This window comes from Crassostrea angulata, chromosome 4 (genome assembly GCF_025612915.1).
Source record: "Crassostrea angulata isolate pt1a10 chromosome 4, ASM2561291v2, whole genome shotgun sequence".
In the NCBI taxonomy this organism is placed as follows: domain Eukaryota; kingdom Metazoa; phylum Mollusca; class Bivalvia; order Ostreida; family Ostreidae; genus Magallana; species Magallana angulata.
Genome location: NC_069114.1, coordinates 47,536,696 through 47,560,573, shown reverse-complemented (window position 1 = coordinate 47,560,573; position 23,878 = coordinate 47,536,696). Strand labels below are relative to the sequence as shown.

Here is a 23,878-nt window from a genome sequence, read left to right as displayed (position 1 = left end):
TCATTTTTTAAATGTCATTTATTGTACATAACTACAAAAAACTGGTCGAACTTTTGAACCAATTATCGTATGCCATTTCCCATCCTGTAATTTTAAGTATTTTTTCATATTGAGTTTCTTTGGCTGGTTTACGCCCCAGTTTGTGTACACTAACGAGGTTCCATTGTCCAAGATCCAGTCAGTTCCGTCCCAGAATCCCTGAATGAATGGCCGCGTGTAACTGGTATCTGGGAAGGGAATATTTAACAGGGTACCTAAAATGAAAAAAAAAACCAAGTCATTAAAGTTGCACTTAAATTTAGTACAATCTTATTACATTCGGATACAACACTGTTTTCGAACATCTGCGAAAAAAAATCGCTAAGACGACATACGCCGAACGACCTTTCGACAAACAAATCATTTTATGGCCGAGCAAAGCATGCCAGAAAATGTAACCATATACTATCATTCAATTAAGAAGGCTGTTTCGTCGAGAAAAGTCGTAAGTCATAATTCGTTTCCTACACATTATGCATTATCATCATAATAATAATTATTTTACCATTATTGCGAAAACATCCCAAGATCGATGACATGGCGATACAGTCTCTGTCATATACCAATATGTATTTAAGGAGGACGATTTGTTTTTTTTGCGGAAAAACTACAATTTTATAACAAAACACTTCATTTTTTAACCAAATGTAATTAATACCAGGTCTAGTTTACCCGCAAAGATTTCAAAAAATCGACCATCATGTTCTTTTTGGGGGCTATTTCAAATTACGGGTACATTTGGAGCAGGAATGTATAGGAAATTGCCATTTTTCGCAATTCAAAGCAGATTAAAAAAAATACTACGGCAGGTTTTTTTTCAAATTTTATAATGAGAATATTAATCTCATTTTCTACCTTATAAATAAAAAATTGTAAATTCGACTGTGTTGATTTTAGTGGGGACCATCGCAAAATATCAAAATGCATAAAATATTGCTATATTTTTGGAGCATTACAAATGTATATTGGTATATTGGATTCATTAAAAAATTACGAAAAATACGACCGGGGTTAGCAATATTCTATGTTTAGATTTTATTAACAGCGTACGATTTTTACTTTTTCTTTTATGTTATTTCTTGTAACGCACTCCTACAAAGCTTCATTATATCATATTTACTTTTGCAAATGTTTTCTCTTATGTTTGCGCAATCCTGGATAACACCAGCCTGAGTCAATAGGTCAAAGCATGAATAATCTGGTCATTTCTTTTTCTATGAAGTCAAATTGAGCTCAAACAGACCTAGTACCATAATGAAAACATACTTTAGGCATAAGAAAAAATTCCTTATCTATATTTTTATATACGAAGTTTTATTCATTTTAGATAACATTAATTGAGGGGATAAATCATAAATGTCTACGTAAGAATACGTTTTGGGATCGACATCGTAACAAATTGCAAATAATGCATTTTGTCAGAGTAGTGAAAATCAGTTATAGCTAATTTCTGACTTTTATAACAGGTCTCGATAAAAATCGCAAACGCAAAATCACAAACCTTTTGTGTTTAGTCCATTTACGGTCAAATTTAACTCCTTCTGCTTCTCTGTTCGTTTAATTCCGTAAAAAAATTAAAATAGCTGGTTTCTTTAATGTCCGATGAAATTTATTATTCTCTTGAATATGATTTTGCGATAAAATGTCCTTTAAAAATACCTTAGTACACTCTAAATCATCATTCAATCGCTTTGTTTTCAAATTTTAAACACCGCTCTGCAACTTTCACGGAAGTGTTATTACTTTACTGTGTCACTGTTTATAATAAAATAGTGTTGTCTTGTCAATAATAGTGTCATATTTAAGCAAAGCTGCTTTCTAGGTAATCATAAAAAAGAAAGTATGGAACAGTGTTATCGTCATAATTTGCTACAAATGAAAATATAGGAAATAAGGTCTAATATTTGACATGAACGTGAAACATGACATTTATTTCTTAAATAACGTCATAATGCAGAAGAGCAGCACTCACCTTCCTTACAACGGGAAAATCATTCAACAATCAAATTTGCCTTTAAAAATATAAATCTTTTATTTGAAAGCAAAACATGTCCAATGAAAACTAAAGTCGGTAACTTTAAAAAACATGAACCAGACTAGAGACTGTATCACAACTTTTGAGTTTGTTTAGAATTGCAAATCTAGTCGCATCAACATTGAGTGTTTGGCAACGAAAAGAATAAAACGCGTCTTACAAGTAGACCTACCCCATCAATGACAATAAACATGTTTTTTTTTTTTCGAAAGAAATAACAGTATAAATGACCCGAAAAAACATTATTTGCATCACCAGATGTTCTTTCACGTATGCTAAAAGATGGGTATTGGGTTCTTCCAGTTTTTGAGATACCCTTACCACGACAACATTATTAATTTTCAACATTTAATGTGAATATTGATTTCAATATTTTGTCAATGGAAGAAAATATTCAAACAAAAAATTAAGCATTTTAAGCTTTTACTAGCATGGTTTTTTTTATAGTTATTTAGAGTAAGCTTGTAAAGGCTCTTTAAAATCAAGGATCATAAGCCAAATTTATGTTTTTAATTAAATGGAAAAAATAATCACTTCTGTTGTTTGGTCATGACTAGAGTAATACCAGTATACTCTTTATAGACTAAGAGCGAGTTTTTAAAAATTGCAGTATTCACTACGGATTTTTGCATTTTTACAGGCGCGTTAATATGTAGAAAAAATACAAACCTGGCCACTCTTAAATTTTATTCTACTATCGCACTATTACAAAATAGGTATAGTAATATTGAAAAAAGAAAGAAGTAACAAAATTAGTTACCAACTAATCTGGTAAGAAACTCGTTCTCCTTGGCTGATGTGATAGAGATGAAACTTGACTGGATTGTCGCACATTTCGCCTTAGCTTCTGTCAGATTATGAAAACCGGCAAACGTAAAGCATATGTCCAAGTCTCGACCATCTATATACGGCTTTCTACAGCGCCCTTGAAACAAGAAGAAAAAAAGAACTTATTGGCATTGCTTATTAATAGATGGAGTCAGTGAAAACTTTACTACTTATAATTTTTAAAAAGGAAAGGAAATCTGATAGAAAATTAACTATTTTTGTATATGTACACGTTTGACTGGTATTTTTTGCGATTATCTAATTTCAGCGTTATCCCAAGCACTCTTACACAGCAAATGATCAAATACACAAAATATATATATACGGTTTTATTTTATATAAATACAATTTTTAACTCCAAAGTTACTTACGCGTATAAAAAAATACCGTATATTCTGACATTTATGTCCAATTCATATTTCTTTTTCGATAACGTCAACATCGCGATGTACACAATATTGATACGATATCGATTTTACATTGTAAACATTGCCTATATTGCTTTGCCGTTAACATCAACGACATTGTCGACATCGCAAAATTGACGATATTGAACAGATATCGATTTTACATCGTTGACATGGCCGATATTTTTTTTAACGTTTACATCGTCGACATTGCAACATCGACGATGTTGAATCGATATTGAGATAACATCGTCGACATTGCCGAGATTTCTTAAACGTTAACATCGTCGACATCGCAACGTCGATAATGTTGAACCAATATCTAATTTTCATTGTCTACATCGCAGATATTTCTTTAACGTTTACATCGTCGACATTGCAATGTCGACGATGTTGAACCAATATCAAATTTACATTGTCTATATTGATGACATTTTAGTTAACATCTCAATGTATTGAACTGATATGGAGTTTACATCTCGTACATTTCGTTTACGTTGTCCCTTCCAATGCAATGTCGACGATATCGACGATGTAAACAGGAAAGAAGGCATACGATGTAGACACAATGTCTACTCGATGGTCAACATTGCGATGTCGACGATGTAAATAGGATATAAAATTGTACATCGTAAACACCTCTTTTCTGACAAGCGAAAAAAAAAATCCGGATCTACGGAAGCATTTTTGCTTACCAAAGGTATATTTAGTTATGTATTTAAAAAAGATCTAGATGTCCACAAAATACTTTGCCTTCATTAAGGAATAAGGAATCATTCTTTGAGTATTATGAGGTGATAATTTCCGTCGGGGCGTGGTCAAATCGCATAAATCCCGAAGGGCTTTATGATAGATTTGACCACGCTCCGACCGAAAGTATTACCTTATAAGATTCAAAGAATGATTCCTTAATACTGTATTTATATTATTTCAAATTTGTACACTTTGCACGACTCTTGTTTTATGAAGTTATTGGTTAAGTTATTTATTTATTTATTTTCCTTGTGAGTTTTGATTGCTATTGTATAACATTTCTCCACTACTTTGTGTGTGATTGTTTTGAAAAATACATATAAAATTACATTTTAATCTTCAAAAGTAAAATTTAATGAAGAAAAACACGTAATCATACCTATAAGCTAAAAGAGATTATATGTATATTTTTGTTTTATATCAAGATATAACTTTCGAAAAAAAATTCATTAAGATCCAAAAATAATTCGCGAATTTTTACGAATCATACCAGTTTATAAATGTTTGGTCGTATTTCAGTTAACAATCTTTGACCTTCAATTATTTTTTAGATTTTGAGCATTCAAATTTCTACGACCGGGTTGAAAATTCTTCCTTGATATTGTTTCAAGTAAAGTACAGAAAGGAGACATGATATTGAGCAAAACAAACTCTAAAAAACTTGTCAGTGCCTGTTAAGTTACGTATTAAAGTTATAGAAATGCATTGAGCTACATGAATGTAAAACTAGAGAAACGGTTTTGTATATCTTTCTATCATTCTGTTCGCAAAGCAATATAAGATACAGTGTTCACATACGATTAGATGCAATATAATACTGCCATCCGATGTCGTACACTCCAGCATCCTGATGTAGAAAAATGGTATTGAACAGTCGACATTGACCACTCAGAGAGGAGTACTGAAAGGACAGACATGTACCATTGGTCTCACACTTCCTGGAACAGTCCAAAGGACTCCATGTTGATAGTGAAAATATAATCTCCAGGTCAAATCTAATGTCCTTCATCTCGCTAAAGAATTTGAAACTTGATCCAAGGTAGGCCACAGTCTGGAAGGTCTGCACCGTCATCAGTCCCAGCCACAGCCACACCCGGACTCTGCTTGACATTTTACACTCACACACACACATAAGAAAGAGCTAATTCAATCTGTTGTGTAGAATACCTTACACGACGAAAAAAAGAGCACAAAGTCAGATTTTCCTACTTTGTCCGTTTAAGTGTTGTTTGATTATTCTTCCAAAACATCAAACATGGATTAATCTCTCTGTTTATTCTAAAAATGGATTTGTTTAAACTTTTACCCTTGATATTTACAATTTGATGAATTTTCTATTAGATACTATTTTCTTTTAACAATTAGCTATTCAAATCAATTTATAAACTATAGTGCATTCAATGGCGCTTAGAGTACAGTGTCGCGACAGTAAGATCAGTAGCAGTATTTTATAATCTTAAATTTAAACAATTAATTTGAAGAACGTCTTATTACTTTATGTATTGATATAAATTTAATTGGATTTAATGAGTAGACGATGTTCGAAAAGATAAAGTGTAGTTTTTAGGAAATGTTCAAATAGAAGTAGAATAGGGCAAAAACGTCCTTTGCTGTAAAAACATTCAGTGAACATTGATGATTTACTGAGATATAGTTACAATGTAATGTTAAAGACGTAAAGTCATTTAAACATTTTAAAGCTGGTTGAATGAAATACTTTATGCATAATGAAGCTTTACCGCTACACATCACAAATCGTAACGGAGTAAGATAAATTCGATAAAGTACTACTTCAATTGTTCATCTGCAATTTAAATATGTCTCATTTAGATCTCTTATTCTAAGATTTGGTTAAAAAGGTGGAGAATGAATTAACTTGAATATGTTCTTCGAAATGACTAAAAAGCAATTAAAATGAAGGGCCCTATTCTTACATAACATTGACAATTGACCAAAACTCTCTTTTCTTCGAATGTGCAATATCGAAATTGTAACTATCTATATAGTACACTTTAAAGGGTTCCTCTTTGAAATGTTTAATTTTGGAAATGAAAGCTTACAATTTTTCACTAAGATGATGAGTGTACAATGTAGGACTCATGAATAGAATAAATGCATAATTTCTGATTTTATAATTGATACTTTTAAATTGTAATTGTTTTATCCATACCGTAATAGAAAATTAAGTTGGTCAAAAGTAAAGTAAACAAAACCAAAATAAATGCAAAAACAACTTACTTTCAAACAATATTTGAAGCACACAAATTACTATATAGAAACTTTGATTGTTGATATTTTGAAAATGCATCGTAATATGATTTTTTAGAAAGAACATATAGGTATTTTGGCATATACAGCATAGTCGTTATCAAAACCTTACAAAATGTAAAATAACTTGCTTGGGTAAGCACATGTGCTTATTTCAAACCAAGATGCATCTATAAAATATAAATATAAACCTGTGTACACCTTATTCAGAATTTGTACAGACATAGCTTAGTTACATTTTATTTTTGTTAGATAAACACATCGAGAAGTGCAATTAGACATATATTGTTATCATGTTTGTTGTAAATTAATCATGTATACATGTACAAGCAGAGTTTTCAATAAATTTTGTTTTGGGTATTCTTTTGTTAATTTGTACATAAAACTTTAGTTCTCTCAAGAAATAATTGAACGATGACCTTACAAATGAATTGGATTAGACTTACTACAATGCTCAGGAAATCTAAATGCTCAGATTTTCTATTAACTTGCCCATGAACCCATGTATCCAATTATTCTTAAACAATGACATACAACAGTTAGCGATAAAATGTGGTGATAACGAACTGTACTCAATAATCAAAAGTCCAAAGGAAAAATATAAAACAGAAGGAGAGCGAACGCAGACCTCTACAAATATTAGAGGTAAGATGAGGTGCCCTGGAGGAGTGAGCATCTTCTGATGACCGGTAACACCCTCCGTGATCTCTTTGATGTATTCGGGAAAACGGAAAAATATGTAGACAATTCGGTGATAAATAAGGTAGGCTTCTTTCCTACTCGACAAGGTGCACAAGGGGGAAATAAAATTTTTGTATTAAGTGATTTTATGCATAAAATGATGAAAGTGAATTTCTTGTGTTACTATCGAGTTTCGTCGTACGGAATTCTACGGTACTTTTATATTAACAAGGATCATACATGTATCTGACCGGTTATCAATATGAAAAACATACCCATGCATATTATTAAAAAAAAATTTCGTGTACTTTAATACGAATAATCTGTAATATATTACAATTGATAGATATTCAGACAATATAACAAATTGTACAATTTTTAAAACATACATCAAATTTGCACACCGTGTTAACATTCAGATCTCACGGAATTTTTCATATTAAATGCACTGAGTTAGAGTTATCTCCCGTATTTTCTTTCATGAACAGAATACATAGATAGCAAATTTTTAATGTAAATTTATACGCATTTGTATCATCGTTTTTGAGTTTATCCATGCAAATGTGATATTGTGGAAACATAAACTAAAGATCATCCCGTGATTTAGCGTGAATGTAATGCGCATGCGTAAGGTTGTAAAATCCGAAAAAATCAGAATATTTCCGGATTTTTTAAAGGTATTTTCGTTGATTATTAATAAGCGAAGCCTGATTGAGAAAAAACAAAAACAAATTGGTAATCTCCAAGTACCAATGATGTTAAAAATATATAAAACAAAAGACAGTACTCTTCCGATTTCTCGGTATTAAAGCCAAAAAATTCGAGTCTATTATTTTAATATAGTAGTATAGATTATTCACATGTTGAATCTGTCTAATTGTCTTTATAAAATCATATATTTTTAATGATCATATAAATCATAATGTACTCGTAGCTTAAAAAGAGTAATTTTTATTAAGGACAAAATGATTTAAGTTTTTCATTAAACTAATATTTTTAATGAAATAAGAATTATCCTTTAGTCATTTAAGAAAAAACCTGTGTACTACATTTTGCGTTTGATAGTAATTGTCGCCAACAAAAAAATATAAGAGTCAAGAATAATAATCGTTTAAATCGGTAGGGACATGTCCTTATTGTGACCTTCTTCGCATCAAAATTAAAATAAAAATCAATTAAGCAGACCTGATGTAATGGAAATGTGTACCTGTAATGTAATAATTTCATATTTTGATAAAAATTTGAATACAGTCAATACACTCATTTTTAATAAAAATATTTGCATTGTAATACAACACTTTCAGTATATTGCCAGTTAGACCATTTCTTTTCAATTATATTTGAACTGTACTACACATTAAAAAAAAAAAGAAATATGACCTTATTAAAGAGCCATAATCATTGAAAAATACATTCTTGAATTAATCAAAAGACTTATTTATTTTTTAAGTGTTTACATATATTCAACTGTCATCTATAGAATTTAAAAGCTTTATAAATAGTAAACTCTAATAAGAAGTTATGAAATAAATGAAAATGAAGTAATTGGGACAGAGTTCGCCGAAAAAATCCCGGTACGTGGAATTACCAGTGCTAAATACCGGTTTTCCCCGTTTTCTTGGAACTTGGAAATACTGGGGGGGGGGGGGGGGTCAGGAAACACATGTAAATTCTTAATAATTTGAATCACATGTATTTAAGAAAATGAGAGCATTAAAATCACAGTTCAGCATTTCACTTTCACTACACTAATTTGAATCTAAATTTCATCAGATTCCTTATCGTATTGATCTGGTAAGCAGAATAAAAGTTTTAGCATTTTAGATTGATAGTCATTTAAAGCAAGATTACTTACTCAATAGGTATTGTAGGTGTTACAAGCAACAATCAAATAATCAATTATCAGGTGCAACAACATACACAAAACAAATTATGAGAAGCTGTCATAGTGTGACCATACAACAGAATAATGTATTTGTAATACTCTTGCAAAACAGATCTATGGATTATAACTACAAAACGCACTTCTAGTCATCGAGGCGATTGTTGTTCTCCATTTCCCATTGACCAATTTTATGTATCGTCCCCATTTGGTCACTGGATAACCTGTATCCCAGTTTGCATAGACCAAAGGGGTTCCATTGTCCAGGATCCAATCATTTCCGTCCCAGAATCCCTGAATGAATGGCCGCTTGTATTTAAGAAGAAGAGAGACATTAAACAGAGTACCTGAAATTAAAGAACATCATGATCAATGTTTGTTCTACTACAAAATTGCACTATTCGCTTAAATGGCTCTTAAATAAGATCAATGAGTGAATATCTTCAACTAGTTTAAATATTAAAGGTATGATTTTCACATTTTTAAACAAAATTATGCGAGGTGTCCCGATTGACTCGAAATTGTGAAAAGATCTAAATATTCCTCATTTTAAGTCTCCGTACGATGTTAAAGGTATGATTTTCACATTTTTAAACAAAATTATGCGAGGTGTCCCGATTGACTCGAAATTGTGAAAAGATCTAAATATTCCTCATTTTAAGTCTCCGTACGATGTTTGTTCTTGTAAAATTAGTAAAATAAACAAGCGGTCTATCAATGAAGAACTCTTAGATTTGTTACTTTTATTGATTTAAACTAAAACAGTTTCAGGTATGTTTATAAAAATAAAATCATCTAAACGTGACAAAAGCAATAACTTTGGACAGATTATAATATTTACAATGTAACTATCATTTCTTTTATTTTAATAAATAATGAAATTATAGACAAAATTATTAACTATTTGTTTTTTTTTTTAATTTGCATTTCGTTAAGGTTAATGAACGTAGTATTTGTTTTGTTAAGTATAACTTTGTTTTGGCATTTTATATGTGCCCAATTAATTAATTATATAATGCAAAGTCTGTTATAATTTCTATAAAAAGAAATGTGAATATATTGATAGAGCAAAGTGCATTAATATCTATAAAATTCATAGAAAGAAAGTCAATTTCGAGACCAATTAATTTTCAAAATGCAACATCTGCCACAAAAAATAGTTACCAACTAATCTGATCAGAAAATCATTCTGTTCTGCTGATGTTATGGAGATGATACTTGACTGGATTTTTGCACATTTCTTAAAACCCTCTGTTAAATTATGAAAGCCAACAAACTTAAAGCACATGTCCAAGACTCGTGCATCAATAAACGAGTCTCTACAGCGCCCTTAAAAAAGAGAAAATAACATATCGAAGAAAGTGTCACATATAAAAAAAATAAGAAAAGTTTGAAATATGTTACCAATATAAAACAATTAATACATTTAAATTATATTAAATCTTAGCCTTGACACCAAATTAAGGAAAAACTATTTTTTGTAAGTCATACTATTAGATGCGATATAATAGTGCCATCCGATGTTGTACACTCCTGAATCCTGGTGTAGAAAAATGGTGTTGAATAGTCGACATTGACCGGTCAGAGAGGAGTACTGAAAGGACAGACATGTACCATTGGTCTCACACTTCCTGGAACAGTCCAGAGGACTCCTTGTAGAGAGTGAACGTATTGACCACAAATCAAATCTAATATCCCTCATTTCGCTGACCAATACAAAACTTGATCCATGAAAACAAACGATCTGGGTAATTAGTACCATAATAAGACCTAGTTGTAACACACGTTTCATTCTGCTGGATATTTTACAAAAGATAGCACCAAATGAAAAGGTGTAATAGATTACCATACATGCTTAAAAGTTACGTGTCTAATAAGTAGGGTTCTACGCTGCGAGACTATTCATTAAAATCAAAGAATGACAATGTCTTATAATTTGGAAATTTTTCTATTGATTTTTATGCTTTAAAGTAAAGGAACAAAAGATACTATGTTTATACAATCTGTTGTTTCAATGATTTCTTGACAAATGTGTTTCTGCTTGCGATGAAAAATTAATGTATTTATTGATTTAAGAAGAAACATTCTTGATCGCAATTTAAAAGACAATTTAATTCACATTGAAAATATATATGAAACTAACTCAAATGTAATTGTAGTTTTCAATAAGGAGCATACACAACATGCAATCAATTATTTATAGTAATTATTGTTGATAATGTATGAACTAATGAATCATTTATTATTAAAGAATTACATGTGAGTTCAATTTTATGCCATAAATGACCAACATTCACAATGAATTACAGTGGAGCCTCACTTATCCGGACACTTTTGTCCCAGGCCAAATCGTCCGGATAGGTGAAGCGTCCGGATATCTGAATTGTGATATTTACCTTTAATATTTATGGAAACATAACTCATAAATTAATTATACAATTAAATATTTTATTTTGATAGCCATAAGCACTACAAAAAAATTTTAGTTTTTTTTTAAATTAACAAAACAAAATATTGTTAAAATCATTATTTAAGGTACATGTTTTTTCCACATGAAACCAAGCACTACATTCTTCAAGGCAACACATGTACATGTACATAAAAATCACTGTATTAAACCGATACTTTTATTACATTCGCATAACAAAGCGAAGAGAAGAGAGTCGGTGTTCCACTTTACGCTGACAAATCTTTTTCTTCAAGCTAGCGGTGATCGCAACTCTCGCTCTCTTGGCCGGTGGTGTTGACATGTTTGAAGCTGCTCAACATTTGATGATTAAAAATGGGTGAAAATCTGTATATATTCCCTTATTGATAATTGTCCAAGCTATTTTTTCATTGACAGAACTTACCCAAGCTAATTTTACGTATCCATCTTTCTATAGAGTTAATTGCACGAAAGCGATATTTACAAGTAGCGTGAACAATCATCCACGCCATGTTTGGCATAAATTATTATTACACTGTTAATTGAACACACGCTATAAAATTAATGTCGATAAGCTGAACATCCCAAGCTGTCTTAATAACTATCGTAAACAGAACTCAAATTATCAAATATTTCATTTCAATTACGTTTTAAAATGAATAGGCGTACGAACGATCTAATCACACTACGATTAATAGAATTTTAATTCAATCAATAGTTGACTTTTTTAAACACAAATTAAACAATTTTGACATTTTAATCAAACAATAACAGTTCATAAGTTAAATGGCAACAATTAAACATGTCGCATCCATGGTTATCGTAATATCCTCGGGCGAGTACATAACGTGACCAGGTGACCCCGATTACCGGACGAAGGCATTGTTTAAAACCAACAACCAGTGTCAGATGTTTTTACACCAATTTGCACTTGCGCATAAAAAACTTTTGTGCCCCCGAACACTTAATGTGACCGTCCGGTTAAATGAGGTAAAATTTAAAGGAAAATTGTATTATGTGGTAAAATTTGACCGTCCGGATCCGGAACGCGGAATTCCGGATAAACGAGACAAATTATTGTGTAAAAATTCCGTTCCCAATAAAAATCGACCGGTAAGTGAAGCGTCCGGATATCTGGCGTCCGGATATCTGAGGCTCCACTGTACACTGTAAATTGAAATAAGCAAATTAACATTTTATATAATTATATATTGATATTGCAATAATACGTAGCTTGACTTCAACGTTTAATGATTATTAATTTACGCTGTCTCCAGTCACATTAAATGTCTGCCATCACAGAATGTCCGCATTAATATCGAAAATATTGTAATGATTTCTTTGCTTTTAAAAAATATCCGCCCCATATATAGGATTTTATTATATTATCTGTGTTTTCGCATGTGCTAAGCAAACTTTTAATATTTACAGAACTTTATTTTTTAACGATTTATATAGATTTGCTAAATATCAATGAATAATGCATGTTTTTTAAATATCTTGCACATATTGTACATCTCAATAATTGGATTTTTGCTGATACCAAATGACTTGGTACACACTAAGTCGAAGCTTTATGGCTTAGTAGTCAAGCTATTGTAGCGATTATCATTTGGTTAAAATTGTCAATAATCGATAATTTACAAATCTTTGCCGCATCTTGGGTTGAAAAAAAAACCGGGCTGGTGTTTTTTTTTAACAAATAAAAGATATTAAAAGAAATAATAACATCAAGGAAAGAATTAATAAGCATGAGCAGGACCTTTATCAACTAAATACCAAGAAATTAAATGACACTAAAAACTTAAGGAACAGTATAGAAAAAATATTTATGATTTTTATGTACAATATGTATAAACTATATAATAGATGAAAATTATTAGTACAAACAGGATGAAAAGATAACAGGTCATTGTTACAAGTTACAAGATATTCAATTCCAATGCAAGCCAGTCTTTTAATCTTCACTAAAAACAAATGTACGATTAAGACTTTGTATCAAACCTAAACTGTCTTTCTTAAGTTTTTCATTGTTATGAGAAAAATGTTATAGAAAAAAAGTTTCCCATCCTTTTACAGACATATCTGAAAAATGTTAAAGCGTTGTTGCTTTCTTCTATAATTAGTCTCAAAATACATGTCAACTTGATGACATAAATGTCAAATCTTTATAAAGGTTTCTACTTTTGATTTGACTACTGCTCACATTATTTACCTGTTTATGACACGGGCAAGTTGGCCAGAAGGAATAAGTCCACATGTACATTAACCATTACTAGAATATGCTGTAGAGAAAATTGCTCTTCTTTTGAATTGAATAAAGAAATCTTGAGAATTGTAGACATATAGATAGAACTAAAAGGCGTCCAATTACTTGTGTGAAACATGTCAACATTTTTCTTCGTCTTCCGATTTGACACCTCGATTTGCTCGGCACTAAATCTCATGCTACTTGAAAAAAAGTCATGAAATTTAAACGATGAAAACCTGGGTTTCAGTTTGTAAATAAGGTACATGTTTGGTTGCAGAAAGACTGAATAATGTATAATCATCCATAAGATTACAATACATAATACTGTGGAATCATTTAATTTCGTGGGGGCTAATTTTCGTGGATTGTCAATATTTTGCTTATTCGTGGGAATGTAATTTCCTGGATGCGTCGGTTTTAGTTTCAGTATAAAAACTGAATTTATTATCTTTAGTTTTTGTCGAAGATGTAAATTCGAATACCATGAAAATTGGGCCAGTACGAATTCTTATGATTTCACAGCATCGAAGTTTTAAAAATATCGATAGGCCATATCTGCCAAATAATTCAAGATTTTAAAACATATAAAATAAAATCCAGTAATTACCCATTCACTTGAAAATAAACTAGGAAGTTTAATTATATTGTAGCACAATCTATAGACAATGACTGTGCTGTTTTCAATGCACCAGATGAAAACTTTTTAAAATACATTGTATTTAAAAAAATTGAAATGTTTTTTATAGATATCAAGAAACTTCTCAGCGTCTGAAACGTTTTATCGTATTGTTATACATGTATGTAATATGTTATTTAAATATGGTTCCATTTTTATGTTTACTATATAAGGGCGTTTTAAATTAGTACAATTTATATTCATAATGTTAAAGATAATTCTTTTAAATGTCATCATTTTTTAACCATTGGCTGCTTTAATCGATTCATAAACTAAAGTAAATCTTTTTGCACTTAGAGATCAGTGCAAAGGTGAAAAACAGCAGAGCAATGCTTTTAAACTATTGATAAAATATTGATTTAAAAAAAATACTTTTACTTGTAGTACATTATTTATTTTTTTTAACAATATCAAAATCTATTCGTTTTAATGTGTATGTGGTTTTTAGAAACATAATGAACAATTTCAGAGAGCTTTGAATTCCAACATTTAACGAATATTGGAATTCAAAAGTAAAAGCAAACCATTCACAGATGACATAAAATGGTTTAAAAAGTCATCAAATTGATAAGAAAATTTATAATGATGAGTTTGTAAAAAAGATTTGACAAGATGATTTTCTCTACTATGGAGTATCAATTTAATATAAACTTTCAGTGAAACTTAAGACTTACAATCTGGTTAGTGCAAAAAAAATTTATTGACTTATTTTAATCAAACCATGATACATACATTACAGATAAGTCATACTAGCTATCATGAATTTAAAATGGATAACTCTGATAATATTACAATTTATAATGACAATTTCTTTACAATAGTTATACATCATTTCTATTTAAATTTTGAAGAAAAAAAATAAGAGAAAGGTATTTTCATTTGAGATTGTGATATCAAGTCCAAACTATTTGTCATTATTTAATTAATTTCAAACATATTTTTTTAAACCAGAGGGGCTATTGTTAAACAAAAGATATACAAAAAAGAATATTTTTTTTAATTTGCCATGAACTACTATGCTAGTGGTAAAGTCATTGTAGATTTTGTTTAGTCTAAAATTTGATAAACGAAAATATTGATTATACGTATGAAGTAATTCAATCTTAATTGAAAACAAAAAGACTTCCTTGTATAATTTCTATTATAAAATAGGACTATCAACAGTCTCGTTTGGAGTCATATTTTCGTAAGTTCTATGGTCGATACAACGACCTTGTCAGCAAATACAATTTTCCACTGGGTCGCATGCTGATTGACGTTTTTCAAACTAATTCTCAGACTATAATTAATCACCTTATTGTCTACGGACTTTTCTGGGGGGTTTTTCCGATTACGAGGAGGTCCGTGTTGCTCTGCTTTGAATTTCTATTTCATTTCGTTTTATGGATTTTTTTATTGTTGAGGGTTTGTTCTTGTCATTTTTGTTTCATATACACATCTATTTCCTAAATCGTATTACCACACAGAAAAGTCCATCATTTACAATTTTGATAAAAAATTCTTTTTTTAAAAAAAATGTTATGAGTTATTACAAACTCTTAATTTTATAATTGTTGCATTTCTTCCATCCTAAGCAATTTTGAAAGATGAAAGTCGGATAAAGGATTAGAAAGATAAAGTATCTTTCATTGACCTATATAGCATTTCTGAGCTCTAATCTGACGTCATACTGAGTGTTTCTAATATCTGCGATGAAATATGCATATTAAATCTTATCAGCAGAGTGTTGGATGATTTCTATTAAATGGAGTAGAGCGGCAGGGAACTATTTTCACATTACTATCAGATGGACAAAATGATGAATTAAAAGAAAACTGTTTTGGGGGTTTTCAGCTCACATGAGCTTTCAGATTTATAAGTAACATACAGAGCTTTGCTCACAAATCTGAGGCCATTCCTTTTTTTATATTTTAAATGCTGAATAGTAAATACCTAGTTAAAAATCTTCAGCTGAAAATAATAAACTCATGTGAACAAAATATGACTCAAAGCTAGCATAATTGTGAGCTCTGTATCTTGCTTATAATTCTACGATTGACGCTGAAATTTTGTTTGATCATTATCAAACTGATAATTTGGGCTATATGGTACAATATCCTTAGAACGCTCTTATAAAGTCATTGTTGCTCAGGTGAGCGATGTGGCCCCATGTGCCTCATGTTTTTGGTAACTCGTAATTTTACCCCTTATCAAGACGAGGCATTTATGGTCATGATGCTCGGCGATATTCAAGATTATTGTATATTTTTTTGTGTTTTTGATGTATCATTTTGTAACAACAACAAAATTTTAATAAAAATTGGTTATCTTTAGGAATGAGTCATTATTTTTTATTTCTTTGTTGACGCAGATATTAATATAATTGCGCAGGGGAAAAGAAATACTTTAAAAACATGTCTTTTATCGCATACCGATATTCTTACCCGAAAGATTATTCTGCATGTACCGAATGAGTTTCTGTTCTTGCATTGATAATGCCCCATATTATACAGATCCACATTCACGTTCCAACTAATACCGCATTGATCGGTGTGACACTACCATATTTTTTAGATTTGACTATTTGACAATTTGTACAGTTTATGTATCATCCTATCTTTCACTATCAAAAAATTCCTATTAATTTGAGTGACTTTTTCCAGGTGTGTTATTCAACCTTAAATGAATAACACAAATAGAAAAGTTGAAATTTGAATCGGCTGAATTGAAAACGAAAGGAAATGCATGCGATGGCGTGTGATATTATTCACTGTTCAGCATGATTCGTTAAATCTGGTTTTTATGCGAGATAGATTGCTGAAATATGCAACTGGGCATAACTATGATGCAAAGAGACGCGATCGTAGACGAAAATAGTTGATATGTCGACAAAAGATAGTATGCATATGGAACGTTTGTAAATGTTTGGGTAAAAAGATGGCCAGTGAAGTACTTTAAGTGGTATATCTAGATCTGATGCTTGGAATACGCTGAAGGAGTAAATACACTACTTTTATCTCTGCTCTACGATGCTAATTCCAATAAAGTGCATGTGTTAATTAAAACTCATCGTTCGCAAATTTGAACAGCAATGTTGTAAAAATGTATCGGCATATATGTTCATTATGAATATTCTTGGAACAGCCAGCATCGCCGTAAATGTTGTTCGTCGTCTCAAGAAGACAAAATCGTGAAAGGACAATTTTCTATTTCGTGAATAAGTTAATGTAAATTTTATTTTTTAAGGTTAAACTTTTATTTTTTATGGTTATTAAGTTGTATTTTGCTTGCTTACAATTAAACAGACAGAACTTTACATTTTGTTGACAGGATTTATTTTGGAAAATCCCGTTCTATAAATAGTGTTAAATCAGAAAAGTAGAGATAAGCAGATTCGGCAAAAAATTTATTGATGCAGGTATCAAAGAAATTTTTCGAACAATCAGAAGCACCAATTTCTCATTAAACTAATAAATATTAACTGATATCAATTTCATCACAATCTTATTTTTTACTGCGGTGGTAAATTACAATAAAAAAAATGCACTACAAAAAATGTAGCTCATTGTTTTAGATGATCTTGCTTAAAAGTAGGGTTTCGGTGCAGTCCCGCTCTGTATATTTTTTAAAGAGGAAAATTCCATTAATGAAATGGTTTTATATAGTACTTCAGAAATGTCCAATACCTAACAAAAAGTGTCTGAAAATTTCAAGTATATTTAGTTAAATCGCGTAGAGCAAGTTCAAGTTCAAAGACAATTCAAAATTCTGTAGCTGGGGTCAATTTTCAACAAGGTCATTTTCAACGGTAAAAGATAACCAGAGATTAGGGGAAAACAAGCTGTTGAAAAATGACCCCGGGTATAAATTTCACGACTTTTGGTCTCAAATTTCAACGTTGAAAAAGCACCCCCGGAAAAAATTAAAGGTTGAAATATGACCACAATGTCAATTTTCAATCCGGGTCAATATACTTCGTTACGCCGGCAATAGTATTATGCATGAAACAGATCTATGGTTGATAAGTACAAAACACAGATCTAATGAAATCAGGAATTGTTGCTCTCCATTGTCCGTCTAAGAACTTTATGTATCGTCTGTTGCTAGTTATCATTGGATGACCTATGTCCCAGTTTGTATAGACCAACGGAGTCCCATTGTCCAAGATCCAGGCAGTTCCGCCCCAGGATCCCTGAATGAATGGTCGCTTGTAACTGGCACCCGGAAGAGAGAGATATGAAAAAGTTCCTGAAATTAATTGTCAATAAAATTCTGAGATCAATAGCCATGTATATAAATATAAATGAATCAATTAAAGATATCAACGAGTAATGTGATACTCGACTATCGATCGGTTACAACCATTCGACTATTTTCTTTGTCGATTACTCGTAATGATGTGATTAAAATTCAAAAAATTTTATTCATTGATTCTTAACGCTGCAGTTTTGGGGCTACGAATGAAAATAAGTTTTCTTTTCTCGGCATGTTTGACCCGTAAGATCAGTTTCCCTAGTGTATTTTTAAAAGCGGCTAATATTTGATCTCTTTTGATTTACTCAGTCAGGCATGTATTTGAGGATAACAATTTAAGTTTCTTCTAACACTTATTTATTGGATCAGATTTTTTTATAATCAAAATTTTAATCTTATCAATCATCTAAAGGCGCTATTTTTTATATTCATTAATCTTTAATCGATGGTTAGAAACGGACAATGACTTAACAAGGAATAGATCACACTTGATGTGCCTGAGATGAAATAGAGCTCGGTTTTGTGTAAGCGTTACAAGAAAAACGGAAAAGCCAGGACAGGTACTAAAGGATATATAGATAAAATACTTTTCAATTTATTTTAAATCAAATTCATTGAGTACACATTATCATAAGTTTTTAAATGTTTTTTAAAGATAAGATGTATGGGACAGTAGCATTATTTGATTTGAAACAAAACAAACTCTGCATAATGTTTTAAATAAATGAACGAGTAGTCGACTATCGCTCGACTAAAGCCCCCAAATAATTAACTAACCCATACAGGTAAAATTGACATCCCTGGTTAAAATGTATAAGTACAATAATAACTTAATATTTATAATGTAATTGTAGAACCACAAAGGCAACAATACCATAAACATGTTTTATGTTAAAAGCCTTACAAATAAAAAAAAAAAGGTATGATGAATATATTGTCAAAAGAGTTATTTATATCAATTATATAGTATACTTTTGAAAAGAATATTATTGTAAATGTATTTGTTATTTACTGTTTTTCACGTATAAGGAAAGTATTGTTAGGAAAGCTGACTCTGACTCTTTTGACTCTCTCTCTCTCCCCCCCACCTCTCTCTCTCTCTCTCTCTCTCTCTCTCTCTCTCTCTCTTTCATCAAATAAAACAGTTAAAAAGTTGTTAGCTCTTTATACAGTTTACCGGGTGCACTAACTGTGTACCTTGGCACGGGCATGTTTGACACTGTGTTCATTTATTATTTCAGAAATTACATGTAAGTACAAATGTAACTTCATCTAAATGATGACTTCAGTAGTTTTGAATACTCTCATATAATACAGAAGCAATATAAGCTGTAAGCATCGAATGTTTGACTAAGTAAATTGTCAAGATTTTGAATTTGTGATTTAAGATTCAAATGCAAGTTTGTGTTTTAATTGGAGAATCTCTACTTAATTTATTTAATTAATAATTTAATTAACCGGGAAAAAATTCAGATCATTTAAAGTGTGATTTGTATGAATCGGTCCTATTATATTGTTTGGTTTATGTAGGACCGGCAGGAATAACTAGTGCATCCTGATACATCTTCTAATGCTAATGTAACTTCCTTTAATTTGAACAACCATGTAAAATTTATACACAATACATAAAATTAATTGTCCGTGTCTGTGAACATGCAAATACACATGAAAATGCACATGTAACTTTATGTAATGATGATTCACATAAGGTTCATAAGTCTTGTGTTGCCACGGATGTTAATTATATAATGTACAATACTTATTTTATTCATGACGTATGGGTACTTGTCTGTAAACTTTGCTTTTTCGAAAACGGGTTTTTTTTTATTGTGTCATTAATTTGATATATAGATACCATTTACATTATATAATATTTAATTTTATCTTATTAATGATAATCATTAATAATATCATTATAATTAATATTCGTTATGATAATAATATTATAATTTTATTATATCTTATTTAATCATAAATCTTATGGTATATTAAGAGTGGTCCTATTGAAGCCATTTTCACGTGAAAATATATAACGAATACATTTTTATCTGAAATGCAGGAAAAAATGAACTACATGACAGAGTCTCTCTTATCCTCTATAGATGGCTGTAAGGGTACTAAATTAATTTTACACGTTTACTGATCTTTTTAATTGTCTTGTTGATGCCAGTGTAAGTCAAACCAAACTTTTAAAAGCATAAATAAAAGAAAGCAAAGCTCTGACTTTGAAAAGTCTGAAAAATGTTAAACTTTCGGAAGTATCTCTACATTGATATAACAAAAAACTCTTAGTATAGCTAACAAGAATAGAATTCCTGGGTCCCCCGCCGGTCAAGCAGTATACTAGTATACTGTATATGACATTGCAATATTTTCAAATATTCAGGGCTGTTCCAGAATTAAATGTGTGGGGAGGTTGGGAAGAACATTTTTTTTACCCCCACCACCCATTTTTTTCTATTTTTCCTGTCGCAAATATATCCAAAATACTACAATCTAAAAGAACTTGACCAAAGTATTAGTGGTATAAACATTTGGTAAATTTAATGAAAATCCGTCAAAATTTGTAGGCATGAGAGCGCTTACAAGGTCACAAAGTCCCATAACTCCAACAAAAAGTATCGACCAATGCTGATTTTCAAACTTAACCAAGGTAATAGTGGTATAAACATTTGGTATAAATTTCATGAAAATCCGTCAAAATTTGTAGACATGAGAGCACTTACAAAAAAGTGTAATAAATCCGTCAAAATGTGTAGGTATGAGAGCGCTTACAAGGTCAATTTTTGGATAAAACAGAGTCATTATTGTGGTTAAAGTCCCATAACTCCAACAAAAAGTATCGACCAATGCTGATTTTTGAACTTGACCAAAGTATTAGTGGTATGAACATTTGGTATAAATTTAATGAAAATCCATCAAAATTTGTAGGCATGAGAGCGCTTACAAGGTCACAAAGTCCCATAACTCCAACAAAAAGTATCAACCAATGCTGATTTTCGAACTTGACCAAAGTAATAGTTGTATAAACATTTGGTAGGCATGAGAGCGCTTACAAAAAAGTATGAGAGCGCTTACAAGGTCACAAAATCCCATAACTCCAACCAAAAGTATCGACCAATGCTGATTTTCGAACTTGACCAAGTGGTATAAACATATGGTATAAATTTAATGAAAATCTGTCAAAATTTGTAGGCATGAGAGCGCTTACAAAAAGTGTGACGGACGGAAACACGGACGCACGGACACACGGACGGACACCCGGCATTTCTATGTCCCCGCTCCGCGTTGCGGCGGGGGACAAAAAATAGCTTTTTGGGAGTTGATTTTAATCAACTCTCCTATGCAGTTACTCTGACAAACCGATAGTGAAACAGTGTTTGGACCAAAGCACAAATCATCGCCGCTGACAAGAATTAGTTCATGAGAATAATTGATAAATTCGAAATAATGTATGCTAAGGCATTGTTTTTCAAGGAAACATATTTATAAATACCTTGAAAATAGTCAGATTTTAAATGGTACGAACAATTTAGATATTTTTTGTAGTTGTATGTATTCTTACGTCAGAGTTCAATAAAGTCTTCTTGTTCAACTCGACGCTCGGCTGTCTCCGTAAATCTCCGACAAGCAGAGAGTCTCTCTCGCTTGTCGGGGATGAACGGCGACAGCCGAGCGTTTTGTTGAACGAGACGAGAGTTCAATATTGCTTGGATCCATAAATTTTCCAGGAATATTTCTATCACTGATACATAGTTTGAATGAATTTATTCTATCTGTAGATATTACTTAACATGAATCATATGGGTTTTTAATCAACATTCTTGTGTCAGGCACGTAGCATCAAGGGGGGGGGGGGGGGGGGCTTACCCCGCCCTCCCCCCCCCCCCCCACTTTTTCTCGCAGCAACTAACTTTTTAAAATTGACATATAAAAAACTGAATTACCTTTGAGTTGCCCCCCCCCCCCCCGCCCCCCATGGATTAGGATTTAGAAGATTTTGGGAAATTCCAAATTATTTTTTTTGGCTTGTCAAGATCTTTTGGATGAGTCTGCCCCCCCCCCCTCCCACATTCAAAAACGATGCTACGTGCCTGTGTGTCGAAAAAGTCCGAAAATTCATATTATAAAAATGTGCGTAATTCAAATACAGATTAAAAACATGCAAAATAACATATCATTGATTTTGCAATCAATAAACATCGATAAAATCAACTCCCGTCAGTTCTTCGGTACTTTGATTTTAAATATGTTCGACAGTTTGGGCAAGCACAGCATAGAAATAAAGACAAATGTATCAGTTTAATAAATTCGGTATGGTGTTCATGTATCATAAGGGCAAAAACAACACTATAATAAAATAATACAAAATGAATTACACTGTCATCTGGTTTTTAATACCGCATTGTAATTGTTTTTCTCTATAAAAGCAGTTTACAAATTGTTCATTGATGAATGAGTAAACCATTATAAATGAAATCAAGCGCTGATATACCATGTGTGGAAATGTAAAAAACACTTTTAAATCCCTAACGCATGAATTGCCTGACCTTTTCGTTCTGAAATATATTTTCAAATAATAAAAGTTTACCACTGAATTAGTTAAAGAGTATCTCAATGCGTTCTTTTTTCTGATGGGAGTTTTTTTCTTGTAACTCTTTTTATATCTCTATTAATACTAAACCAAACTATCATTTCAGTTAAACAAGATGTAACTTTTAAAATATAAAAATAAGAAAGAAGTTTAGTTACCAGCTAATCTGCTCAGAAACTGGTTCTGCTCTGCTGATGTGATAGAGATGATATTTGAATTATTTGCAGCGCATTTTGTCTTAGCCTCAGTCAAATTGTGGAAGCCGGCAAACATAAAACATATATCCAATACTCGTCCATCGATAAACGGGTCTCTACAGCGCCCTTAAAATAAAAAGAAATTCTCTCAGGTTGTACATGTATCACTAAGTACAAAACTGATAAAAGTTATCAAAGAAAAAAATCATTTTATACCTTAACATAAAACAAAAAACTTTTATATTGACCATACTATTAGATACGATATAATACTGCCATCCGATGTCGGATACTCCAGCATCCTGATGTAGGAAAATGGTATTGAAAAGTCGGCATTGACCGTTCAGAGGGGAGTACTGAAAAGACAGACATGTACCATGGATTTCACACGTTTTGCTGCAGTCTAAGCGACTTCTTGCATACAGTGAACTTATAATCCACAGATCAAATCTTATGTCCTCCATTTCGATGACAAAACTGGCTCCTTGGTAACAAATGACCTTTGCAATAAGTACCACGATAAGACCAAGTCTAAGATTCATCCGGAGTTTCTTTGACATTTTATAAATGATAGATTCAGTTTAAAAAGGGAAAAGGTGATGACGA

The 23,878-nt window shown here is 31.3% G+C and overlaps 3 protein-coding genes across 3 annotated transcripts; all 3 read right to left on the bottom strand.

Moving 5' to 3' along the window:
* On the bottom strand, window positions 1-5,244 carry LOC128181694 (uncharacterized). Its single transcript, XM_052850181.1, has 3 exons — window positions 4,861-5,244; window positions 2,835-2,999; window positions 1-254 (listed from the first exon to the last, which is right to left on the bottom strand). The coding sequence occupies exons 1-3, from the start codon at window positions 5,192-5,194 to the stop codon at window positions 19-21; spliced, it is 735 nt and encodes a 244-aa protein (XP_052706141.1). The 5' UTR covers window positions 5,195-5,244; the 3' UTR covers window positions 1-18.
* A 3,487-nt stretch (window positions 5,245-8,731) lies between these two features.
* LOC128181696 (uncharacterized) lies at window positions 8,732-10,645 on the bottom strand. Its single transcript, XM_052850182.1, has 3 exons — window positions 10,385-10,645; window positions 10,058-10,222; window positions 8,732-9,240 (listed from the first exon to the last, which is right to left on the bottom strand). Exons 1-3 carry the CDS (start codon window positions 10,593-10,595, stop codon window positions 9,011-9,013), a joined length of 606 nt encoding a protein of 201 aa, XP_052706142.1. The 5' UTR covers window positions 10,596-10,645; the 3' UTR covers window positions 8,732-9,010.
* A 6,983-nt stretch (window positions 10,646-17,628) lies between these two features.
* Window positions 17,629-23,878, bottom strand: LOC128181903 (uncharacterized). The gene is made up of 3 exons (XM_052850472.1): window positions 23,526-23,878; window positions 23,234-23,398; window positions 17,629-18,475 (listed from the first exon to the last, which is right to left on the bottom strand). The coding sequence occupies exons 1-3, from the start codon at window positions 23,830-23,832 to the stop codon at window positions 18,240-18,242; spliced, it is 708 nt and encodes a 235-aa protein (XP_052706432.1). The 5' UTR covers window positions 23,833-23,878; the 3' UTR covers window positions 17,629-18,239.